The sequence below is a fragment of the Cucurbita pepo genome, chromosome 17 (genome assembly GCF_057944985.1).
Source record: "Cucurbita pepo subsp. pepo isolate OVF chromosome 17, ASM5794498v1, whole genome shotgun sequence".
NCBI classification, from domain to species: Eukaryota; Viridiplantae; Streptophyta; class Magnoliopsida; order Cucurbitales; family Cucurbitaceae; genus Cucurbita; species Cucurbita pepo.
Genome location: NC_141814.1, coordinates 13193117 through 13219100, shown reverse-complemented (window position 1 = coordinate 13219100; position 25984 = coordinate 13193117). Strand labels below are relative to the sequence as shown.

The 25984-nt window shown below is 37.5% G+C and overlaps 1 protein-coding gene and 1 long non-coding RNA gene across 5 annotated transcripts; one reads left to right on the top strand and one right to left on the bottom strand.

The window, feature by feature from the left end:
- The first annotated feature begins 943 nt into the window (after positions 1 to 943).
- On the top strand, positions 944 to 22421 carry LOC111778541 (MADS-box protein EJ2). The gene is made up of 5 exons (XM_087118988.1): positions 944 to 1244; positions 18026 to 18113; positions 18189 to 18253; positions 18335 to 18434; positions 22104 to 22421. Exons 1-5 carry the CDS (start codon positions 1060 to 1062, stop codon positions 22179 to 22181), a joined length of 516 nt encoding a protein of 171 aa, XP_086975114.1. The 5' UTR covers positions 944 to 1059; the 3' UTR covers positions 22182 to 22421.
- Positions 6779 to 22239, bottom strand: LOC111778542 (uncharacterized). Of its 4 annotated transcripts, none has more exons than XR_015413257.1 (4): positions 22098 to 22239; positions 20601 to 22007; positions 7322 to 7378; positions 6779 to 7181 (listed from the first exon to the last, which is right to left on the bottom strand). It is a non-coding gene; the product is annotated as an uncharacterized LOC111778542 (long non-coding RNA). The 4 variants fall into 4 exon arrangements; XR_015413259.1 differs by having other exon boundaries at positions 21863 to 22007; XR_015413258.1 differs by lacking the exon at positions 7322 to 7378.
- Positions 22422 to 25984: the final 3563 nt, after the last annotated feature.

Here is a 25984-nt window from a genome sequence, read left to right as displayed (position 1 = left end):
CGTGACGAACTGGGAGTTCAGTGGCCATTAAATAAGATAAGGGATAAAGGGCGTAGGCACGTACTTCGCAAATTTCCTTTTAAAAGGGTGGAAGACTAATGAGTGATGAGAGACGATTTGGAATCTAAATTCAACACCAAATGGTCCCACATTCTCGTGCTCATAAGAGGGAGATTATCCTCATAAACCAACCACGAGTGATTCCAGTACGCTTTATCTTCACTCACATGCATCCTAAACCATTCATAGAATTGCTCCAAGCAAAACACGCTTAACTTTTGAGTTACTATGAATAAATAGTTGAGTATGAAGGTACACATGGACAACAGAGATCATACATTTAAATATAATATTAATATTTGAGGAGAAAATATAATTAAATATATTTTTTTTAAGCATATGTGATGGTTTTAGCTATTTTTAAGGTTATGGTATGAAAATAATAATTATTTTATTTAAAAAGAAACTAGGTGTTATATGAGCTGTGACATCTGGCCAAGTGTGGTTAGCCAGTTGTTTGGAGTTAGCTCAACCGCACAATGTGACATGGATGGGGCCCTCTGGGGCCCACAACGTTCATTTTTCTCTCTTTTGGATAAACGCTGGTCATTTGTAAATTGCAATTTTCACCCAAAAGTAAAAAAAGCATCCAACAAAACGCCTCCAAAACGTGCGGTAAGAATTGCGTCGTACAATTTACTGTTTCTTTTATGAATTTTAAATTGAAAATAGGCGCACAGTACGTGAGGGCTTCGCAGCCACAACTACTCTGACAGACTTCACCAAAACGCGACACGTGTCGTCACCAAAACGCTCCGCTTCTTAATTTTATTTTTCGTTTTTATTTATTTATTTTTAATTTTTCCGCCCTTCACTGGTATTAGGCTTACTGAATACGGGAAGCGGAAAAAGAAAATAAAAGTATATATATATAAATTAAAAGAAAAACCGACCAAAAAGAGGGGGCTTCGTTTTGTGAATGGTTTGGGAGGAAGATAAAAGGAGAGTGGAGAGAAGAGAGTAAGAGGAATTAGGGTTGACTGTTGAGACACGAGAGAAATGGGACGGAAGAAGATCGAGTTGAAGCGGATCGAAGATATGTGTAATCGCCATGTGACTTTCTGCAAGAGAAGATCTGGATTAATCAAGAAGGCTCGAGAACTCTCTGTTCTCTGCGACGTTGAGGTCGGACTCGTCGTCTTCACCAACCGCGGCCGTCTCTATGAGTTTTGCAGCGGCGACAGGTACGAGTTTTTTTTTTTTTTTTTTTTTTTTTTTTTGATCCTTCGTTGTTTTTCTTGTTTGCTTCGATTCTTCAATCTCTGATTGTGTTCGTTGCTATTGCTTTTTGTTTCTGTTTGATCTTTCTACGTACTGCTTCATTTTCTCGCGAACTCGGTGATAGTCTTAGTGTTAGGAATCGCGTTTTCTAACGCGAGCTCTGATTTCTGATATCAACGAAGATTATGCTACTCTTCGTTTGTTGTTTGATCTCTGAGAGATACTTTCTACATGAAAATCGATGGAGTTTAGCGTTCCGTCTGATTTCTTGTTGAATGTTTCTTGTCTTCGGAACGTTTCGTTCCTGTTACGGACTGAGAAAATGCAATCCTGTGTGATCTTAAGAGACTTTCTCGGAAGATCGTTGGTTCTCAGTTTTCCGATACTTTGTTCGCTCACTGTTTTTTTCCTCCATGTTTCTCTCTCGTCCGTCCATGGTTTCCTGCTTCATTTACGTGTTTTCTGCCTTGTATATGACTAAATTTGTAATTATTTACACAAAAAATATTTTAAAGCCATGTAATTACAAAACTGAGACTAAAACCGTCACTGTACCAAATAATTCCGTTAGTCTTAAAAAAAATATTGTAATGATGTTTTTGATATGTTTGTTAGGTGTCAACATCAAAGTATTTATGTAGAGTCAGGTGAAGAGGATTATAGATGAGAAAATAAGAGAAAAAAAAAAAATTAATGAGATTCTTAAATATACTGAGAAACGTAGATACAAGTAATTGAGATATTCAAAGACTAACTTAATAGAGATTATGTTTATTTTTTGTGGAAATAAAAAAAATCGGCGTTTTCTACATAGCTTATTTAATTAATTGAGAATGGTATATTATTAATTTCAAGTAATTGAGAATAGTATTTATTATTATTATTATTATTATTATTTTGACAATCATTAAAAAGTTTGCTATCTTGTTATCCGAATTTGTCACCAAATTATTTACATATAGGTTCTATTATATTGCTTTTATATGATTATGGAGTTACTCTTATGTATATAAGGCTATTTGGTAAGCAATTTTGGAAAAGGATAGCATTTCAGTTTTCGAATCTCGAATTTATTTTTAAAATAGTTTTCAAAATTCGTGATTCGATAATTTATTAAAAAAAAAATAATGTTGTTGTCTTGTTTCCTGAAATGATTACAAAAAGAACGTTTTTCCTAAAATGATCACAAAAAGAACAAATGTGAATACCACTTGAAAGGAAACAAAAACAATTATGTTTTTGTATAAATTGTTATTTTTGTTGACTTTGGAAATACTGTTTTCAAATGATTGTGCCTAAAAGTCTTTTTAGTCTCTAATACTTCAAATTTTAATTTATACTTTCTAAATTTTAATCTCTTTAAAAAATAGAATTAGTTTATAAATAAGTTAGTAAACGTAGTATTTTGGTGAATTGATGAAAATTTAGTGGAAAAAAGTTGGGTAAGAGAAATTTTATGAGAAATTAGTAGAAATTTCAAGTTTTTATATTATTTATAAACTACTAAGTTTATCATAAACCAACCATAGACATCAATTATGAGTTTGTAAATAACCATCAATTGAGAGTCTAATTTTTCTTTTTTACAAAAATAAAACTAACATTTAAGTTTCTTTTCATATTTTTTTTGAATTTTTGCTTTTACTTGCAATTTTTTTTATTATAGTTTTTGTTCTATTTTAAGGAAAGATTTAAATTGCTTGAATTTTGAAATAATTTCTATAAAGTAAATTAAAAAAATAAAAATAAAGAATCTATGAAAATAATGTTAGTGTGTTTAATTTTTGAAATAAAAAACAAAAAACTAAAGACCAGACATCTTATTATTATTTGTCTAAAGTACATGCTCAATTGTGAGAATACATTTAAAAAAAAAAAAAATTATCTAGATATATTTTTAATAGAATTTTGAATTTTGTAAACTTACTACTTACTTGATGCGAAATGCATAAGAACCATTTCCTTTTGTTTTCTCTTTTAAAGAAAGATTGAGTTATCCATCATGATATTGTTACTCGATTTCTGTGCTGCATTCAATGATGAAACGGTCCCTATTTGTTTACGCTTCTCTCTAGTTCCTTCACTCTCTCCCTTCATTCCATTTCCTCTGTTCAAACTCAAGCCCCTAATAAGTTGCTGAAATGTTGCTTGTTTGTTCTTAGTTCAGCTAGGAAGTTTTGGAAACTTTTTTTAGAGTGAGAATATCCCACATGTTTTTAAGTATGAATTACTTGAGCATTATTTTGAATCATTAGAACTAGGTAGCTACCTTCTTTAATCTCTTGAAATATATCACTATTTCGTCTTGCATTTTATATAAAAAGTATCAACTCATAACTAAATTTTGAGATAGAAACCATTAAAATGAATAGGAACAATCATATATACAAAATTAAATAACTAAATATTTCAAAGATGGGGATTTGATTTTCTTCCTCGTTTTCAAATTCACAAGAGCATAGGAAGGTTAGATAATTTTGTCTAGAATTATTATGAGTTGGATAAAGTTAATTAAAATACTTCTTGAAATCTAATTCATTCAATTAGATTCCTAAGATAATTAACTTTTCAAACTTTTATTTATTTATAATTTATTAGATTATTATTTCATGTTTAGAAAAGAAAATAAATGAAGTACATCTAACAAGAATTTTCCAGTATTTGAAGTCAATTTGGAGTTTCACTAAAGTTATAAGCGGGTTTTGAAATTTTAGGAAGGAAAATATAGGAAAAGTCAAACTCTTTTTATGATGTCATAAAAAGAAAATGAAAGAAAATAGAAAACCGTAAGGCCCTACATCTCTTTCTATTTCCTCTTTCTGGTTCTTGAAGAAAAATGATATGTTTTTGACTGATGATTTAGATCACACCTACTCATTCTACATTCTACATGTGTATATGCATGTCTACTCATTCTACATGTCCATACTGTGTATATGCATGTCTAACCGAGGGAATTTTTTCATGAATAAAGATGATTGATCTAACTCGTTTCGAAATCAAATCCATGATTAATAAATATACTAGTTTTTGAAAGTTTATTTGATTTGAAAGCGAGGGAAATTAAGTCAATTATAAACCAATAGTTATAAGTTATTTTCAATAATTATTAGCTACCTATTACTAGAAGATTTTACTTAAGATTTTAATTTTAGTTTTCGAGTGGAGCAAATACATATAATTGTTTTTTGTGTTTTTTTTTTAATCTTGTCTGAGAGAACATAACATATAGTGTGAAAGTTACTCTGAGTTGTTTTTAATTTTTGTATGTTTTATGGATAAATTATCGAATGAGGATGTGGTTGACTAATAAAACATCATTACATATGAATTCAAAAAAATTTATGCCTCCCAATTTTTCATATTTTGTAGGTATATATAGCTATTCTCTTATTTACGGGGATTTGTGCCTGTTTGTGTTTGTGCTTGTCTCTATCCTGATTGAAAACTTGTATTTGTGTTTGTCCTTATCGAAAATATTTTTTAGAATTATGGCTTTAAAAGTTTGTTCATAATCATGAAAATTTCTTTTATGATAGGTAATCAATCTCATCCAAAAACTTGGATTATTAAAATTTTCACCATGCGTATGTACGCGTATTCCTATAGCTAGTGTATAGATTTAAGATTTCCTCAACTACCTTCAAGAATGGACTCTTAAATACAAAAGAATAATATAAAAAAAATTCATTAATGTGCCCTACCACTAAAGTCTCTTCACCCGAACTTAGCAATGGGCCCTACCTTTTTATTTTTCATTTTTATTTTTATTTTTTATGAATATTGCCTATGATTAGCTTTCCCCAAAAACACTCAAATTTATCATACACTTTGATGCCTATTACTGCTTAGAAATAAATTTATTATCTAATATGGACGTTATATTAAAATCCTATAAATAACACCCAAATGTTATAGGATTATAGGATCTTATAGTTGTCTCGAGATTAGTTGATCTCAATTGAATTTGAGAAAGACTAATCATTTGATCTAGTATATTAGATGAAAAAAATCCTTTAATTTTTCGTTATCCTAATCTCTCTAACACTTTACTTTTTTCTTTTAAAATGATGAAATACTATAGGACAGATCAAGTGATATGGGACCATGAATTGCCTCCAAAAACAAAGTTGAAAGTGGAAAATATTGATTAAACTACCGGATGAAATGATATACTAAAATATCTTTAGAACGGTTGAACTGTAATTCGAAGCGATGCTTAAACAAAGGGACTTGTGCTAGATGTTTGGACATAAGCAGGACAATAAGTGGACAATAAGTGGATAATAAGAGAAAGGAAACAAGAAAAACATAGGAAAATCACGACTGGAAATTGAATATACATCCCAAATGTGGAACGGAAACCTTTAAAGAGAACCCTTGCAACAATTTAGAAGGAGAAATCTTAGAGAGTCATGTTCTTGATGCCAACTTTTCCTATTTTGACAATCGAGTTAGAACGAGTATATGAATCAACCGATATCAAGTTCAAATGAGTGAAATCTAGAAGTTTTGTGATAGATATCGGAGATCACCACCCATCACCAATGTCAAGGACCAAATCTAGATTCTGAATTTGAGTTTGGACATTACAAACATTCTTATTAAAATTACACAGTAATCCCTAATCTTTTAGAAAAACTTCAATTTAGTTCTTAATCTTGTAAAATTAAGGGTTTCATTCCAAAGGTATTAAATTAAAAAGCAAAAATTGGGGTATTCCAATACGTTAGAGTCTTTTTAAACTCAATCCAACCTATACGAACATTTTTACTACTTATTCTAGAGCCATCGGTGCCTCCCCTCTTACCTCCCTCCCTCATTAAAGAACACAACACAAATATTCACTAGGAAAAATTCTCTCCCTCGAATAAAATTTCTCCATTCTGTTTAATTTACGTAGTTGCATTAAGATTTTACACCTTGGTCCAAAATATATGAAAATCAAAAAGTTAGTTGACCGCAAGCAACTTTCCACCAATGTTCTCGGTTTAAAACCCAAAGCCTCTTTTTCCTTCCAATTTTATTCAACAAAAGCCCTTTGATTCGAGGAACATAGAAAGCACCTTTTTCATTCTTTTACTGGAGTTTTAAAGATGGATCTTTTGTAGGCAATGGATACACTAATCAACCTAAAATCCTTATATATTGTAGCAACCATCACATTCATTCCAATAATTGGTTAATAGTATATTATTTCTTGGAAGATCTGTCTGTACAATGGATGAGAACGGTCTATGACCCCCACAAAGCAAACAAGTGATACTGACTGTGTGTCACCCATTGGTCAAGCCAAAGGTCAAGAGAGATGTTAGTTAGGAGAGCGATGCATAAGGTAACATACCTCACAAGAAGTATGGAAGGAAAGCCTAGCTGAAGTATAAGATTGGAAGTAGAGAGAGTGTTAATGGAGGTAGTGACAACGCTACTGGGCTCCAAGGCATTAACACCAAGTTTCAACTGAATTTGAATGGGAGGTTTTAGAGAGAGAACACACTTTCAACCACCTTTAGGAGACGTCTCCTAAGTGAGTCACTTTATACATATGTTTATGCTTCAACATAACATGCTCAAAAAACATGACCAACAATGAACTATTGGAGTCCGATTGTGCTATTAATTAACTTAAAATCAAAACTAAGAAAAATATACGAAGAAAAACCTAACCCTGCCAAGACCTTATGTAACAATCTGATTTTATATATCGGACCCTTTTCAAGGTTAACTCAACCCTTCATAAATAAAATAAAATAAATAAATAAATAAATAAATAAATAAATAAATAAAACATGAGCAGAAACCAAAAACTGAAAGCTCCTAACACACACTAAGCAAGACCATGTCCATAGCGCCCCACTAGCCTGAATGTCCTCTCCACGTCTCATAAGTTTATGTACCAACTGAAAAGAAGAAGAAAAATAGCATAGGTAAGTATAAAAATATACTCGGTAAGTAATCTCACTTTTAAGGCTAAAACTATACTCATACTTAAAACTCTTAATGCTGAATAAATGCACGTCCTGAAAATTTAAATTTATACCTTGACGTATTATGTTACATGAGGGTCTTGACTGAAAACATGTACACATTTCATAAGCTGCAAGGTATGATACACAATGAACAACACAGAAGGAAACTAATCTAATTCTAATCTAAGCTCATAAAGGTGAGATAAAAATAGAATAGGAAAAAACTATACGCTTCCTTACAACATTGACTGTATGTAATGTACTGAAGTTACGAAGTTCGATTCCTCTGTTTCAATGTTAAACCTTTTCTAATGTTATTCTTTGATGGTAGATTGACAATCACGAAACATTTTAACTAAATACTGAGCACCAAACTTCAGCTCCGTCAAAAAAAACTTTAATCTATGTCGTACTATACTTTTTTCACTCATCTTTATGGCTTTATAAGATCTTTCGATGTAATTCTTTCCTCCTTATGTTGTGTGTATGTACATTTTCCTTCCTTAACGATTTTAAGTCATCATTTTAGTTCTCAATGCCACAGCTTTCATGCAACTACATCGATTCAGGAGTTCACCGAGATGAGCACAATCCCTCCGTTGGATAAAAGCGGGCTTATAACACTTTATCGGTGCTTGTCGGGTGATTTGAGCACTTATCGGGACAACTCGGGCAAATACCATCTCAATCGAAACTTTTGAGCCCCACTAATGCTTTGTAATATCATCCTAAGTATTAAGATGTCTTATACCCATGCAGTTCACTCGAGCCTTCTTATCAAGAACTAACTCGTGAGTCAACTTCATATTTAGATATCTCCATCCATCTCGGTACTTTTTGATGCATGAACCCTTCTGTGTCCATGCCTGTGCCACTGCACACTGGCCTAAAGCTCGACATGGATGATGGAGGGGACATGATTTGGCACATGTCTCCTAATATAAGGGGACATGCCAACATGGAGCATTCGTCTAGTGTTCATTCGAAACCAAATTCGGCGAGCTTACATCTTTAACATTTATAGACATAGCTCCCGAGCTACTTGTCAAATCTCACAATGAAACCTCGAGGTTATAATCTCAAAAAGACAACAAGCCAATGAATAACGAGAGTCGCCCTATGAAGTAAGGAAAAGAGAAAGAGAAAGAGAAAGGAAAATGAAGCAAAGGAGCGAGGAAGAAATTGAATATGCGAGAGGGACATTGTAACAGCCCAATCCCACCATTAGCAGATATTGTCCTCTTTGGACTTCCCCTCTAGGTCAAAAATGCGTCTACTAGGTAGAGATTTTCACACCGTTATAAGGAATGTTTCATTTCCCTCTCCAACTAATGTGGGATCTCACAACCCACCCCCCTTGGGAGCCCAACGTCCTCGCTAGCACACCGCCCGATGCCTAGTTCTGATACCATTTGTAACAGTCCAAGCCCACCACTAGCAGATATTGTCCTCTTTGGGCTTTACCTTTTGGGCTTTCCCTCAAGATTCCAGAACGCGTCTTCTAGGTAGAGGTTTCCACACCCTTATAAAAAATGTTTCGTTTCCTCTCTCCAGGATCTCACAATCCACCCCCCTTGGGAGCCCGACATCCTCGCTGGCACACCACCCGGTGTCTGGCTCTAATACTATTTGTAACAGCTCAAGCCCACCACTAGTAGATATTGTCTTCTTTGGGCTTTCCCTTTCGGGCTTCCCCTCAAGGTTCCAAAACGTGTCTACTCGGTAGAGGTTTCCACACCTTTATAAGGAATGTTTCGTTCCCCAAACCCATGTGGGATCTCACAATCCACCCCCTCTTGGGAGCCTAACATCCTCGCTGGCACACCGCCCGGTGTCTGGCTTTGATACCATTTGTAACACCCCAAGCCCACCACTAGTAGATATTGTCCTCTTTGGGCTTTTCCTTCCGAGCTTCCCTCAAGGTTCTAAAACACGTCTACTAGAGAGAGGTTTCCACAAGCTTATAAAGAATGTTTCGTTCCCCTCGCATCAATGTGGGGTCTCACAATCCACCCCCTTGGGGGCCCAACGTCCTCGCTAGCACATTGCCAGATGCCTAGTTCTAATACCATTTATAACAGCCCAAGCCCACCACTAGTAGATATTGTCCTCTTTGGGTTTTACCTTTTGGGCATTCCCTCAAGGTTTCAAAACACGTCTTCTAGGTAGAGGTTTCCCCACCCTTATAAAAAAAATATTTCGTTGCCCTCTCCAGGATCTCACAATCCACCCCCCTTGGGAGCCCAACGTCCTTGCTGGCACACTGCCCGGTGTCTGGCTCTAATACTATTTGTAACAGCTCAAGCCCACCACTAGTAGATATTGTCTTCTTTGGGCTTTCCCTTTCGGGCTTCCCCTCAAGGTTCCAAAACGTGTCTACTCGGTAGAGGTTTCCACACCTTTATAAGGAATGTTTCGTTCCCCAAACCCATGTGGGATCTCACAATCCACCCCCCCTTGGGAGCCTAACATCCTCGATGGCACACCGCCCGGTGTCTGGCTTTAATACCATTTGTAACAGCCCAAGCCCACCACTAGTAGATATTGTCCTCTTTGGGCTTTTCCTTCCGAGCTTCCCTCAAGGTTCTAAAACACGTCTAATAGAGAGAGGTTTCCACAAGCTTATAAAGAATGTTTCGTTCCCCTCGCATCAATGTGGGGTCTCACAATCCACCCCCTTGGGGGCCCAACGTCCTCGCTAGCACATTGCCAGATGCCTAGTTCTAATACCATTTATAACAGCCCAAGCCCACCACTAGTAGATATTGTCCTCTTTGGGCTTTACCTTTTGGGCTTTACCTTTTGGGCTTTCCCTCAAGGTTTCAAAACACGTCTTCTAGGTAGAGGTTTCCACACCCTTATAAAAAATGTTTCGTTCCCCTCTCCAGCATCTCACAATCCACCCCCCTTGGGAGCCCAACGTCCTTGCTGGCACACCGCCCGATGTCTGGCTCTAATACTATTTGTAACAGCTCAAGCCCACCACTAGCAAATATTGTCTTCTTTGGGCTTTCCCTTTCAGGCTTCCCCTCAAGGTTTCAAAACGTGTCTACTAGGTAGGAGCCCATACCCTTATAAGAAAATTTTTGTTCCCCAAACCAATGTGGGATATCACAATCCACCCCCCCCTCGGGAGCTTAACATCCTCGCTGGTACACCGCCCAGTGTCTGGCTCTGATACCATTTGTAACAGCCCAAACCCACCACTAGTAGATATTGTCCTCTTTGGGCTTTCCCTTCCGAGCTTCCCCTCAAGGTTCTAAAACTCGTCTACTAGGAAAAGGTTTCCACAAGCTTATAAAGAATGTTTCGTTCCCCTCCAATCAATGTGGGGTCTCACAATCCACCCCCTTGGGAGCCCAACGTCCTCGCCAGCACACTGCCAGATGCCTAGTTCTGATACCATTTGTAACAGCCCAAGCCCACCACTAGTAGATATTGTCCTCTTTGGGTTTTACCTTTTGGGCTTTCCCTCAAGGTTTCAAAACACGTCTTCTAGGTAGAGGTTTCCCCACCCTTATAAAAAAAATGTTTCGTTACCCTCTCCAGGATCTCACAATCCACCCCCCTTGGGAGCCCAACGTCCTTGCTGGCACACTGCCCGGTGTCTGGCTCTAATACTATTTGTAACAGCTCAAGCCCACTAGTAGATAGTCTTCTTTGGGCTTTCCCTTTCAGGCTTCCCTTCAATGTTCCAAAATGTGTCTACTAGGTAGAGGTTTCTACACCCTTATAAGGAATTTTTCATTCCCCAAACCAATGAGGATCTCACAATCCACCTCCCCCCCGGAGCCTAACATCCTCGCTGGCACACCGCCAGGTGTTTGACTCTGATATCATTTGTAACAGCCCAAACCCACCACTAGTAGATATTGTCCTCTTTGGACTTTCCCTTCCGAGCTTCCCCTTAAGGTTCCAAAACGCATCTACTAGGGAGAGGTTTCCACAAGCTTATAAAGAATGTTTTTTTCCCCTCCAATCAATGTGGGGTCTCACAATCTACCCCCTTGGGGGCCCAACATTCTCGCTCGCACACCGCCCTGTGTCTGGCTCTAATACCATTTGTAAATGCCCAAACCCACCACTAGCGGATGTTTTCCTCTGAGTTTTCCAACAATAAATGCTTGTTGAATCTTCTTAGCTTTGGATCGTATTAATAAGTCCAGTTGGAACATTTGGAACACCATAATCCTTATCATTTCCTTTTATAAATAATCTCTCAAACCTTCCATTTCCATCCTACCAACTCATTTCTCTCCTTGTTTCTACATATACATATCATCATTCTATATCTTTAGTCGAACACCAATTTGGATAAAAATATCAAGAAATAAAGGAAGAAGAAGTAGGAGAAGAAGAAAGAAAGGAAGGGAAACGAAACAAAGGAAGGGAAGGAAAGCAGGTTGTATGGTTCTAATGAACTCCAATTAGCGGGTTGGGTTGAGGTGCAATTGGGCCAACGCGGTTTGGAGCGTACTTGTGGGTTGGACTGTGCATTCGGTACAGGTCGCAGGTTGTGGGGTTGTGAGCTATTGAGTTGGACTGAACGGGTTGAGAACGGGTCGTGGGTTGTACTCGAGTCCGAATGTTCACTCGTGGATATCGTCTTCTTGTCCTGACTCCCAACGACTTCCCTCTCTTGCAGTTCCCTATCTATGTCGTTTATAATTTTCGTGCTTTTAAAGGAATTGCTTTTCAAGTTGATGCTTGACCTTGGAATAAACTGGCAAAACGTAGAGTTCAACATTATAGGTATGAGTTTAGTTATCAAGTGGTATAACTTTTTGCCTTTACCTTATTCCTCCTAAGTCTCGTGGATATCGTCTTCTTGATCCGACGCCCAACGACTTTCTTTCTCTCGCGGTTCCATATTCACCTCGTTTATGACTTTCGTGCTTTTAAAGGAATTGCTTTTGGAAGTTGATGCTCGACCTTTGGATTATCTGGTGAAATGTAGAGTTCATGCGTGCATATGCTTGGCCTTTGAACTTTTTGCCTTTTCCTTATTCCTCCCATCTATTGTCCTGATGATTGTGCAATGACAGGACTCGAGAGTACTGAAAATCAAGTACTTCTCTACACACGGTCCACATACGCACGCATGAACTCATCAGGCGGGTGCATACGTACCTTTGGGCCTGCCTTCAGCTAGCGCATGCTCACGATGTTAGAGGCATGGAAGGAAAAGAGCTCACATGATATCATGGCTTCCGGCTTCCCCTCAAGGTTTTAAAACGCGTAATACCAAGGAGAGATTTAACCCTTATAAGGAATATTTCGTTCCGCACTCTAACCAATGTAAGATCTCACAAACTCCTTACGGAGGAACCGAGTACCAAAAATTGCGATATGAATTAAAGAAGTTTGATGGGGCATCCAAGAATAAAACTGGGAGCTCACATCACTTCCACAAAGCTCAAAACCCATTGGTCTTAAATAGGTCAGGCAATGCTCTCCATGATTGTAATCTGGGAAAGGCTCACGGTTAATTCTCCTCACCTTCAAACACAAACAAGGTCAAGAATGAAGGATTTCCCTTCTAGTTACCCAAAAGTCGTCGAATTGGGTAGACCCCCCGCCCCGAAACGTCGAATGAAATAGGTCACCGAGTTCTCTTTCAACAACCCTTCAGATATGATAGGTAAGCTTGTCTGTAGCACCATTGGGCTTCTACACTTATTTGCACTTTAGCTTGGTATCTTGCCCCTGTGTGTTATGTTACACCATCCTCCTTGATTGCCATGGTAAAACTTCTCTCGACCCTTGACATGGTTGACTAGCAACATTTATGTATCGCCACTGCCCTTGTCCGCAACATGGGAGTTACAACTTATTCTTTCTTAATATGGTTGACATAATTAAGCATCTATCAGTCAGTTTTTCTAATAATTGTCTATTCTCTAAGTACTTCTCAAGTTTAGAAGTGACAATATTTTTTTTCATAATTGTCTACGACCGTACTTTTCAAATTTAGAAACACAAACACGGATATGATATGACTTTTCAAATTTAGAAACACAAACATGTATATGATATGACACAAGACATGATGACATGGCAATTTATATAAGTGTTTGCATGTTTAACCCCAAAAAAGGAAGTTAACCTAAGCCTTTCCCCAAGTATTCTTTCCCTTCTCCCCATTTTTATTCAATCTCCCTCCCTCTACTTACTTCGATGGACTTCGTCGGCCTCTAGTAACATTGTCATTCTATTGCCAACTACTTACAGAATGACGGGTCCATCACGTGTCCAAAGTTTAATAAATAAAAAAGGATATCAAAATTCGCCATGTGACGTGTTCAAACGTATCCTTGTCCAACATGTGTCTAACACTCTTTGATACATGCCTTTATCGAATAATCTCTTTGCTTTGGTGTAGAACAAAATTGGGATCCATGGGTCTAAACCATGGAAATAAATTTGGTCAGGTTGAGGATAAAGAACTAAATTTCTTGTCTCCTTCAATAAATCTAAGATATATCATCTTTGAGAAATCACTTTCATATATACAATAAAAAATGAAATTTTGTTATATTATCAACTTGACATCGACCATTGGTATCAAATGCAAATCTGATGACAACTGTAGTATTTCCATGAGGAAGCCTGGTAACATGTATTTTCTTTGTGCTCCTTATATTATTCAAAGTGGCATTCCTATTTTTTGCATATTTCCTAATCGTTGTCACACATATCTGAGACTATAATTGAATGTAGGAGAGGCAAATACCCCAACAGACTTACTAGCAAGGGAATTAACAAGCCTACCAAACTACTAGCAACAATAGTCATAAAAGTAAAAAAAAGTGTGCGTTCCTGTGGTAATGTGGCAGAATTGAAGCAGGTAGATAGGTTGGTAGTTGTTAGTATGGGCATGATGTAGAAACATATTATGCGTTATAGGGCACTCGTATGATAGGTGTTAGGTAATGAGCATTAGGGTCATATAATAGCACGCAAATGAAAAAATAAGATGCAAAATGAACATAGCAATTGGGCATTCAACACATGATAAACAAGGGTGGGGCATACTTGGAATGATAGGTGTTAGGTAATGAGCATTAGGGTCATATAATAGCACGCAAATGAAAAAATAAGATGCAAAATGAACATAGCAATTGGGCATTCAACACATGATAAACAAGGGTGGGGCATACTTGGAATGACTCTTACCTAGGAGAAAATCATTTGAGTGAGAAAAATGTATCTTAGAAAGACAATTGGCTTGGATAGCAAAGATCGAGAGCATTTGTGGTCTTTACAACATTCACAAAGTAATCCCTTCAACAAAGACCAGGAAAATAATCTCTATGTATTTGTATTGTCTTAGTAAAAATTCTTCCTTCCCCAACTTTGAATGCACTTTGAATGCTCATTGGAGGAGGAAAGAAGTTTATCAATGGCCATGGAAACAAAAGAGATGAAAATTCCTCCTACGTCCATAACATGGCAAGAGGAGTTTATAGAGTGACCATGAAGATGGATAAGGATATTGAGAAGTAAGGAGTATTATTCCTTCTTTCTCCAATCTTTACGCCACTAGTCGTCTCTAGACCAAGTAAATACTTTTAGTAAACTCTTAACGAGGATCTATGATCAGTACGTGTATGATCATGAAGGTACGTGTGAGACCAATGTGTGCCTGGTCACAAGCTTATATAACATTATTTATATACTAAAATCTTGGCAGATAGTTGAAGAAAGCTCTCCCTAGCACCATTTCTAGTTTTCATGGGCCTCATTGTTGGAAGGAAAATTTTAGACAAGCTAATGGGACCATCTACGATTATAAGCAAAGAAAGAATGGGGTGATTTTCAAGATTAATTTTGACAAAAGATTATGACAATGTGGAGTGAAACTTCGAAGTGATTTTCAGTACCAGCCTGAAGCTACCGTTAGCAAATATTGTCCACTTTGGCCTGTTATGTATCGCTGTCAGTCTCACGATTCTAAAACGCGTCTGTTAGGGAGAGGTTTTCCCACCCTTATAAGGAATGCTCCGTTCCCCTCTCCAACTGATGTGGGATCTCACAATCCACCCCACTTGGGGGCCAGCGTCCTCGCTGGCACACTGCTAGAAGACATTGTCTGCTTTTGCCTGTTACGTATCGCCATCAGTCTCATAGTTTTAAAACGCGTCTGTTGGGGAATGGTTTCCACACCTTTATAAGGAATGCTGCATTCCCCTCTCCAATCGATGTGGGATCTCATAATCCACCCCCCCTTGGGGGCCAGCGTTATCGCTAGCACACTTCCCGGTTTCTGGCTATGATATCGTTTGTAACGGCTCAAAGCCACCGCTAGTAGATATTGTCTGCTTTGACCCGTTACGTATCGCCATTAGCTTCAAGGTTTTAAAACGCATCTATTAGGGAGGGGTTTTCATGCCCTTATAAGGAATGTTTCGTTCCCTTTTCCAACCGATGTGGGATCTCACAATTCATCCCCTTTGGGGGTCTGTGTTCTCGTTGGCACAATGCTCGGTGTCTAGTTTTGATACATTTGTAACGGCCCGAGGCCACTTCTAGCAGATATTTTCCGTTTTAGCCATTGCGTACCGCCGAAAGCCTCAAGATTTTAAAACGCATCTGTTGGGAAAAAGTTTCCATACCCTTATGAAGAATGTTTTGTTCCTCTCTCCAACCGATGCGGGATCTCACATTTTCAAGGTTGATTTTGACAAAACTCATGATCTTGTTGACAAAATCTTCGGGAAGAATGGTTTGGACGAAAATGGATCTTCCATTTGAGATTGCATTAGGTCTACAAATTTCTCCATCTATTCTCAACTAAAAGCCTGTGTAAGATTTTTGCTTCTAATGGGGCTTAAGCAAGGGAGCCCTTTTGCCCTTTTTCTTTTTACCTAATGGTGGATGTTTGTAGTAGTAGGTTAGTGTCGCTTTGAGAGGAGAAGGGATTCAAGGTGAGAAAAGAGTTAGTTCACTTGCCTCATCTCTTCTTCTATTCAAGATTGGAAAATTCCTCTAGGAACCTTCATCGTTCTTTTTCCTTTGAAGCAATCTCTAGGCTTAAGGTTAATGGGGGTAGAAGTTTCATATTTGGCCTTTAATTGTTGGCTTTTAATTGTTGTCCTTCTAAGCTATGTTTTGGGACGTCTTTGGTCGAGTGTAAGGTGGGTCATAGCTTAAAAGGACAACTAACACCAAATATGAAACTTCTGCCCCCATTAATTTTAAGTATGTTCTGGGGCTTCTTTGGTTGCGTGTGAGGTGGGTCAGTTTCCCTCCTATATTCTGTTCAGTGATACTCGAGGAGCCAAGTGGAATTTGGAAATGGTTTGCCTTACATGAGAAATGTTTTTTTTTCTTTTTTCCCCTAAAGGAAGGCTTACTCTTTACCCTATCAATGTTGAGTGAGATACCCATTTATCTCATCTCTTTTTAGATTGTGGGTTTTACGGAGTAAGAATATTAAGAGAGTGATAAGAAACTTCTTTGTGGAAAAGGGTGAATGATAAGAAACTTCTATGTGGAAAAGGGTAGATGAGGAGATGGTCCAATCTAGTTAAGTGGAAAAGGTGATGGTTATGCATGTGGAGTAAGGAGGCCTCGGGATTGAGAGCTTGAGATTATATAACAAGACCCTGTTGGCTAAATGGTTGCGATGATTCTAAATAGAGTGCAATGCTTTGTGACACAAAGTTATTGTGAGCATGCATGGCCCACACCCTTTCAAGTGAGTCTTAAGTGAGTGACAGATGATGACGCCAAAGGGCCTAATAAAAAGGCCCACACCCTTTCAAGTGAGTCCAAGTGAGTGACAGATGATGACGCCAAAGGGCCTAATAAAAAGGCCCACACCCTTTCAAGTGAGTCCAAGTGAGTGACAGATGATGACGCCAAAGGGCCTAATAAAACTCTTTAGAAAGCTGAGTGTCCAAGGTTTCTCTTCCTCTATTAGGGAGGGACTGAGTGTTTATTATTGGGAAGATTGGTAAGTGGGTGATCAACCCCTTTGTGAATTCTATCTTACCGTTCCCATGTCCCTGTTCATTCTCCTTGGGTTTTAAGTGCCACATTTCTACTAAATAGGAGTTATAGATGCAGCACTGTCTCCTTTCTCTTCTCCTTTATCAACATGCGTTTTGAAGAAGGGACCGTGTTTCCTCAAATTCTTCCGAGGGATTCTCTTGACGTTCTTTTTTCATATAATGTGTCCTTTCTCCGCCCCAAACCATCTCTATGAATGTTAAAAATTTTAATCTTCTTTTGAGTTGTCCCCATAATCCTCATCATTATTTGTGAGATATTAGTTTGTTCAATCTGTTTCTCTGGTTTCGATGCTAGTTTTGTGTAGCTTATGTTCGGTGTAGAATTGTGGTTGTTATGCTATGATTGAGGTTATAAGAACATTCCTGTACTTGCCTTATCATCTTATATCTGTCTGTGTTATATGAGTAAGGGATTCTTGCTTTTCCTTTGGTCGCCCTTTCTGTATACCCATGACATCTATAAAGGATAGAGTTGAAGATTCTCCTTCTTCTTACTAATATTTATTTAGGATACCATAAAGATTCTCCCCTGGTGTTCAAGGGATTTTCTTTTTCCAAGTTTGAAGCCAGGGATTTTCTTTTTCCAAGTTTGAAGCTTATATAACGGATATGATTGATAAACCAATTGTATGTTCTTATGGCCAGTGGATATAGATGTATTTCTGTATTAAAGAAATGAGGATAACACTTATAACGGTAGTTACGTGCATCATTTTCTTGGAACCAACTCTTTTATGCACTTCCATAATTGCGATGCAGCTTATTGAATATTATTAAGCGCTACCAAAGCCACTTTGAAGGGAGAAGTCAAAGTCAAAGTCAAAGTCAAAATGAGGTTGATACAAAGGTCAGTGAGCAACTTTTTTAACCTTTTTCTTACAAATATGAACCTCTAATCTTATTTCTGCTGAGTTTTATGCAGGAGCATGAAGAATCTGAAGATACACTCATGGTGTCATTTGGAAAGCTCCTACAAACTATTCAAAGGCAATTTTCTTTCTATATTTGAACTGGTCGTTTTTAGGTATCACAATTGCTCTAGCTTGACTGACGTGTCCTCATTTCCAGTCATGTTGAAGAACCAGATTTCAAAAAGCTCAATGTAAATGATATGGTGCACCTGGAGAATCAACTTGAAGCCTCACTTGACAAAATCAGATCTCAAAGAGTGAGTTCACTTGTTTGGCTAAAATATTCATCTAAGATAATTTCCACTTGTCAAGTACACAATACTTCTGGCAGCACCACGTGCATGTCTTGCGGATGTGGCAGATGAGTTGTTTGTTAAATACTTCAAACAACTCGACAAGGAGGATATTCTTAGTGATTGTGGTGCTAGATTTACACGGAGGTTTTGGACTAGCCTACTCTATGCACTAGGTTCCTCTCCATAGCAAATCACCCACTAGCCTCGTGAAAAAATAATCCAATGGTCTTTAGTTGCGATGTCACCATCAACCGTAATGAAGTACCTTGCCTTTATGAGAGTAGCACATGCCTTGAATATTGTGGTCAGGAAGTGAAAACACGTTCAACTATAATTAGGAACCTATCATTTAGAGGTAGCCTCCGATCCAAACAAATTAGATGTGTGGTACTTCCCTACACAGACCCACGGGTGCAAGCGTGGGCCACCAGGCAGGCTCACACACCCCTGAGCCTGCATGGTCAAGCTAGTTGGTTGTAACCGGCCATCCAGAGGTACATCAACCTCGTAGATCATGCAAAGCATGATAGTCATTATCATCATAGTGTACGCGTCCATACTCATCATAAAAGGGATATGAATTTGGTCCCTATATTTAATCTTAAATCATTCATGCGACACAACCCCAAATGTCTTTCACATATTACCCTAACTAACATGCATGCATAAACTTTCATATATTCATCTTCCTAACATACTTAGGGGTTGTGTATAAAAAAAAAAAAAAAAAACTTTTCATTTTCATAATGCAATATGGCATCTCATACATGCATATCATCGTAACACAAGATATCATTATACTATATCACATCATCATACGTATCATGGTATCATAGCATGTTACATCATCATAACGTATCATGGTATCATAGTGCATCACATCATCATAACATCATAGCATATCAAATCATCATAATATATTATAGCATTAACATACATCATATCAACATACATGACATGTGCAGTGGTCACTGGACACGTGTCATCAATACATAAGACAAGTCTTCCAACCAAGCCAATAGTAAGGCCACTTACTTGGTTGGCCTAGGCCGAAGTTACCATGACACCTTGATGCTTGATGCTGGTTTAACGCGGCTCTCTAAAATAATTAAACCTAATTTTTCATAAAATAATTTAAACTGGCTAAAAGGTAGTTATCCTAACCTTAAGCACTTTCAAAGAGCTAAAACTAATAGAAAAGAGTCCGAGTATATCAAACCCAGGCCAAATCAACCAAAATGCCAGCCTGAAGAGTGTGTTCTTTGATTGGTTTCAAACCGTTCAAGTGGGATGATGACATGAAGCAAGAGACCTCCCTTTTATAGTAGAGGTCAAACTTAAACTTAAGTGATGTGGGACAATTTCCCTTCCTCTTCTTTCAAAGTTAGTGACCGAACAACATACTATGTCCTTAAGAGGTAACAAAAGGACACACACGAGGAAGAAGGTGTGCAACTGCTTATCATTTCGTTGGTGACAAGTAGAAAATGGGCTTAACTTGAGACAACTTGGAGAAAGCTGCATGTAAAATTGAATGAAATACTCAAACAAGGGAAGACGACCTTGGACTTCAAGGTAGAAGCACAGTTTAGGTGAGATTGCATATGTGGAATAAACTATGCGACAAGCGTGCACAAAGTGCACAAAAGCCTTAGTGTTGAGGTATGACAGACCCTTTGAAGTGATCAAACAAGTGCACTATGTGGCTTATCATCTGAAACTTCCCAACAAGTTGAAAGTTGACCAGGATCAAAACAAGTAAGGTGAGTTCCAACTATACTATGATTAAAAAGTGGTTTGAGAGGAAGATTGAGAAAATCCTTGGCCATTAAACAATTGTCAACGGACTGATTACTTGGTAAAATGGAAAGGCGAAGATGACAGAGAGCTTTCTTGGGATAGAGATGTGACACTGACAATTTGAAGACTAGATATGAGTGCTAGTTAAGGATAGATCCAATGAAGGCATCGACAAGCTCAAGGGAAGGAGGTTTGTTAGGAGATCTCGATCTTGAAACATGCGAGATGGGACTTACATGAGTTAGTGACACGGTGTGTGGGGCAACACACTAAAGAGCAAAAGACAAGGCGGACAAGTACACAAAGGTGGTAAGGGACTAAACATACCTTGGATGTTGATGGGTGGTCGGCAATCCACGATCGTGAAGGGGCATGGTTACCATCCTTCTTAGCACACAATCATTGTTGGCGAGTAGGCAGGCAAAAGCAAGAAGACATGGCAAACATAAAGTATGAAACTCCCATGAGCTGACAGCAATATGACATGAACACATGGTACAAAACATGCGTGCACACAAAGAATCTCATAGGTATGCGCATACGCACATCCAGATGCATAGGCTCACATGCTTAAGCCTAACGTAACGTGCAAGGAGGATTGAACGGCAATCCGGCAAGCAAAGCACTATTAATGGGCTCATTAATAGGGGTAGACCGTTCACAAGGAGGATTAACAAAGGCATCTGATTCCCCAAGTTTTTGGAGTAATAAAGACAATTCCTCTTTTTCATAACTCAAGCACGCATAATTCCCAACCTTTATGGAGATTTTCTCTATCCTGTCCTCATCTTTACATGGTCATATGCTTTGAGGTATCTGATCTTTGTGTTCAAGCCATTCACAAAGTTTCTTTCCTGCTCTAAGTTAGGCACGTTTGGTAATAACGGTTCCCTAGATGAAAAACTCAAAAAGGGAAGATACCTAAAATAGTTCTACCCTGAAAAATGCTTGTACATGGTTCCTTCAAGTTCAGATAAGTTCTTCTGTACCCACCTAAATCATGCTCCTGCTTTCATAGATATCAGGGCTCAAATATAACATTTTACAGCCAACTCCTTCATAAATGGGTGTGCAAAAGAAGAAAAAGAAAAAAGAAAGAACTCTACATTAATTATAGAATGAAAACAGTTCTCTTTTCTCCATCACTGTCAAAACGCCTGACAATCACATTGATATTAGTGGTGATTGTAAATGAGGAAGGGGATGAGAACTAGAAACCACCCAATTCTCAACTTTGTACGGAAACATGCATCCAACGAAGCCCTCCACTACATTTGATCAGCTTCTCAAGCTTGAAGAGGAGTACTAACTACCTGATCCTCAAAGTGTTAACTGACTCTTAAGGCTGCACTTTTCTGGAATTCGTGGACCCGGAGGGTTTCTGAGCAGAAGCTCAAAGCATTCTATAACTAACTACTACTTGATCCTCAAGTGTATCGAATTGACATATAGTTCAGTGGAAATTATAGACTTCTCCATACATGAAATTGAAATCAGTTGGCACATGCTGTAGTATCAGTTACTAAGAAACTCCTAAAAACATAATTTCAGAAAAATAGACGAATATGTAAATATAGGAAGAACACTACCTGATTTTCCAATATGTGGAGTGGTTCCAATGAATGCTTACTTATGCACTCTTGTTTGGGAAGTAAGGGGAATTGTATGAGATTATGCTTCTGCTTTTGCTTCATTGTTCTGATTCTAGATGAACAGGGGGATAAAATCCTGATACTAATGATGATTTTCCAGTGAGGAAGCTAATGTTACATTGACTAGCTATCATATTAGCGGGAAAAAAAATTGTAATAGCTATCTTTTTACTTGCAGGTTGAGGCAATGATGGAAAATAGCAGTTGGATAGACAACATGGATATGGCTATCGCCATGGTCGACAGCCAACTTTAATTAGTGAAGTGCCTCGAACAACAATGTGGTTGATAATGTAGTCCCAAATAAAATAAAGAGAAGCTGCACAATTGTATGAGTTCCTAACACCCTGCTAACCTGCAAAAGCAAATCTGCATACTATGTGACATATAATGGTTCTAGCATAATATCAGGTAAAATGACCATGCAGCAGCAAACACTTACTTGATGCTGCATAATTAAATTTTATCCATTAATGCTTGTAATTTTCTCTCTGAATTGATTCCATAAACTTTATTTAGGAAGTCTTCTTGGTGTCAGCCGATGGGGCATTATATTTTTAACACCAATGAAATAAGAGGTACCCGGAGAAGTTTAGGGATTAAATTTAACTGAGTATTTAGATAGAAAAGAAGGTGATGGGCCAATGGCTTTGATTGTTTCCTGAAAAGAGCTCAAAAACCATTTTGGAACCTTAGAGAAAAAGATCCATTGATGACATGGGTCACTGGTTAGAGATTGTTTGGCCATGAGAATTGGAAGTGTCCCTCGATTGAAGGACTCCAATCGGTTTGAGGTTCCTATGATCTGTCCATCTCTCACCAAAGAGTAATGATGCAACTTAACCTTAAAAGAAAGAGACTAATGCCTCAAATATATTGTGATGTTCCCTTCTCTACTCATGAAGCCATGATGTTGTGGATTTGGTTGTTCCATATACAAAATGGATTAGGTCAGTTTATTGAAATCCTTGTTGTTTCTAATATGCCATATTGTGTAGTCCGTTCAAGGCAATGACTCTTTATTCACCCTGCTGCTTCAAATCGTGGCAATGGCTCTTTTTTTTTTTTTCTTTCCCTGAAACAGGAGGCAACAGCTCTTTTGTTTTGAGCAGGCTTTGTTATAAAGGGCACCGGGTTCTTCAAAGCACATTTTCCCTGTCTCTAAGGTCACTCGAAGATAATTTTAGAGTTTTACTTCTGCTTAATTATAGAAGCATTAAAGGTCATGAATGGATCCTTAGTGAGTCTAAAGGGAACTAAGATCAATGGCCTATAGGTTCTTGATTGCAAAACTATTTTGAAATAGAAAAGGGAAGCATAAGTGACAGCTACAGTTAACAAATTCTATAAACCTTTGACAAGAAGACCCACACATTAGCTCAAGAGGACCTTATGTGAACGTTGTATCTATGGAAAAGCAAAAAGAGGGTTCAGTCAGAAAAACAAACAACTAAAGTCATAATCCAGGCCTGCAGAAGTTCAATCATTGAGTGGAGGCCAATATTACTCAAGGAAAGGAAAGTGTGGATGGATACATGTTCTCAAGACAAGGGATCAAGCTTTCCCAAGATTCAGATATTGGAAAACTCACATGGAATGTCTACTTTCCCTTTTGCTTGTAGTACCTATGTTTCTTGTTTAATTTTTTTTTTAAAAGAAAAAAATACACAGTAAAATCTTAAAATTTTGGAGTTTTTATCATCAAATTACTGTGATCAGGAAATTTTATTGACATATTAAGTGGTAAAAAAAACATTCGAACACTAAAATTTCTTTTCAGAAATATATTATTGAAATTTTGATTGGCTAATTTATGTTTTTTTTTTCTTTTGGTTATGATTGTGTTATTGAATTCCAGTCTTAATTTATAAAAAAAACTCTAGGATAAGGTGTGAGGAACTCCATCCAAACAAAATCCGAAATATTCTGAAAAAAATAATAAACAGAAAGATCTGAAACATCCGTTGAGAATGAACAGTTTAGAAACCAAAGAGAAAGGTAACAAATCCAATGCTAAAACCTACCTTGTAAAACAGATTTATACATCTTCAAGAAGAAGCATATATTTGGTCAAAAAGACACTGTGTGGTTTGGCTTAGGTAAAACTCGATCACAAAAGAAATGGAGAACTAAAATAATATTTACTCACATATCATCGACAGAAACTCGCTGCACACATTAACGTGTAAGCGCGCTCAATGACCGCACATGAATCTCCTGAAAATGAAAGTCTGAAAAACAGAGAAAACAATATTCTAGTTTCTAAGTCGATCTTCGCTAGAACATCACTATACTGTGTTAATCGTCCATGATACCGGCGACGCATATCAGCGGTCCGGCGAAACGTCAAGATTTAAACAATAAGATCATGAAGTAATTGAGAAATCAAGTCTATAATTAACGAGTCGACAAGGAAGAATCACAAAACAGCAATATAATTCAAACTAATCATCAATCATTACCTGGCTCAACGAGATACCACGATCTCCACCGCCAACCACTTCTCACATGCAGTAGCAGAAGGAGCCAATCTGATCATAATAATTAAACAGAGACAAACACAGCCTTCGAAACTACCGCCATCGATCGATCAAACACGAATTGCAGCACTAATGAGAGCAAATCCAAACACGTTTGCTAGACACAATAATATATAATCCGATCGATGCAGCTACAGTTTGAGAACGAAATCGTCTCACCGGAAGATCCATATAATGCTCTTGCCTGTGCGCGATGGCCAATGGAAGAAGAAGCGTATAGAAACAAAAAGCACCGCAACAGCAATCGCAATCGCAATCGCAATCGCACCGCTTGGCGAGCGGTTTGGGCGATCAATGGAAGAATGCCAAGCGGAGGAGAGAGACGAAGAGGAAGGAGAAGATCGAAATGACCGCCAAAGTCGTTTCGGTCTGGTGTTCTTTCCGTGAGCCTCACAGACACTTTATTTACTCTCCCTCTGACAGATCCCTTCCCCTTGTCCAAAAGGTCTATTTTGACTTATACCTCCTTTTTTTTTTCTCCCTTTAAAACCATTTTTTAAACCTCTTTTATTTATTTATTATATTTTAGTTCGCCAATATTATACAAAAATATATTTTGTTAAATAGTACCCTATATTTTAAGATAATTTAAAAAATAAAATGGATGATAAAAATAATTTAAAACAATGCCCTCGTTTAAAATTATTGCATCACTTTCACCATGGTTGTCCGAGCATTAAATGAGCTCGTCCGTAAAACAAAGGAATTATCATCATTTTATTAGGTCATCAAATAGGAATCTATTCGATGAAAATTTCTAGCCTTCGTGTTTGACTCGAGTCTTGATTTAGTAGTCATTTTCGTAGTTACCTTAAAAAAGCATAGAGTGCAGAAATGAGTCTGATATGAACCAAAAAACATCCATCATACAATATACTTCAATGAAGATGTGAAAAAAAAGGTTGTCAAAATTATCCAAAGATGTTTCAACCGGAAAAATAAAGTTTGATTGTTATAAATTTTGGGTGAGTTACCATTTAGAGTTATTGTATTTCATTAATGTATTTTAAGACTTTTTAGTTAGTTACAATTACATAGTTAATTATGGTCATTAAGTATGAAGGTTAATAATTTCATTCTGAGACTCTATAAAGCCTTATATATGTTGTATTTGTAGGTAGGCTTAGAAAATATAGTAAAAAGAACATTTGTGCTTTTCTTTAGCCAATGGCTAAGTTTCTTTACAATTCTATGTAGTTTAGGTTGCATGTAAAATCATTCAAACTCGACATGATCGATCCTGCTTGTGGAGTGATTCGAATCTCAATAAATTGTTTTTGCCTTGAGACATTTGATCAACAAGAATCATTCAAGTTAGACATGATCGATTTTGTTTGTGGAGTGATTCGAATCTCAAACAATGTTCTTGCGTTCAGATATTCGATCGACAATGTAATCCGAATTTTACTCCCCTTGGGTTGATTTCCACATATCAAAACGTGTCTTTATTCCAACCACCACGAAAGCTCGATACAAAGAGTAGGTTGGTTCACTTGAAAAGAATCTTTTCTATGATCAG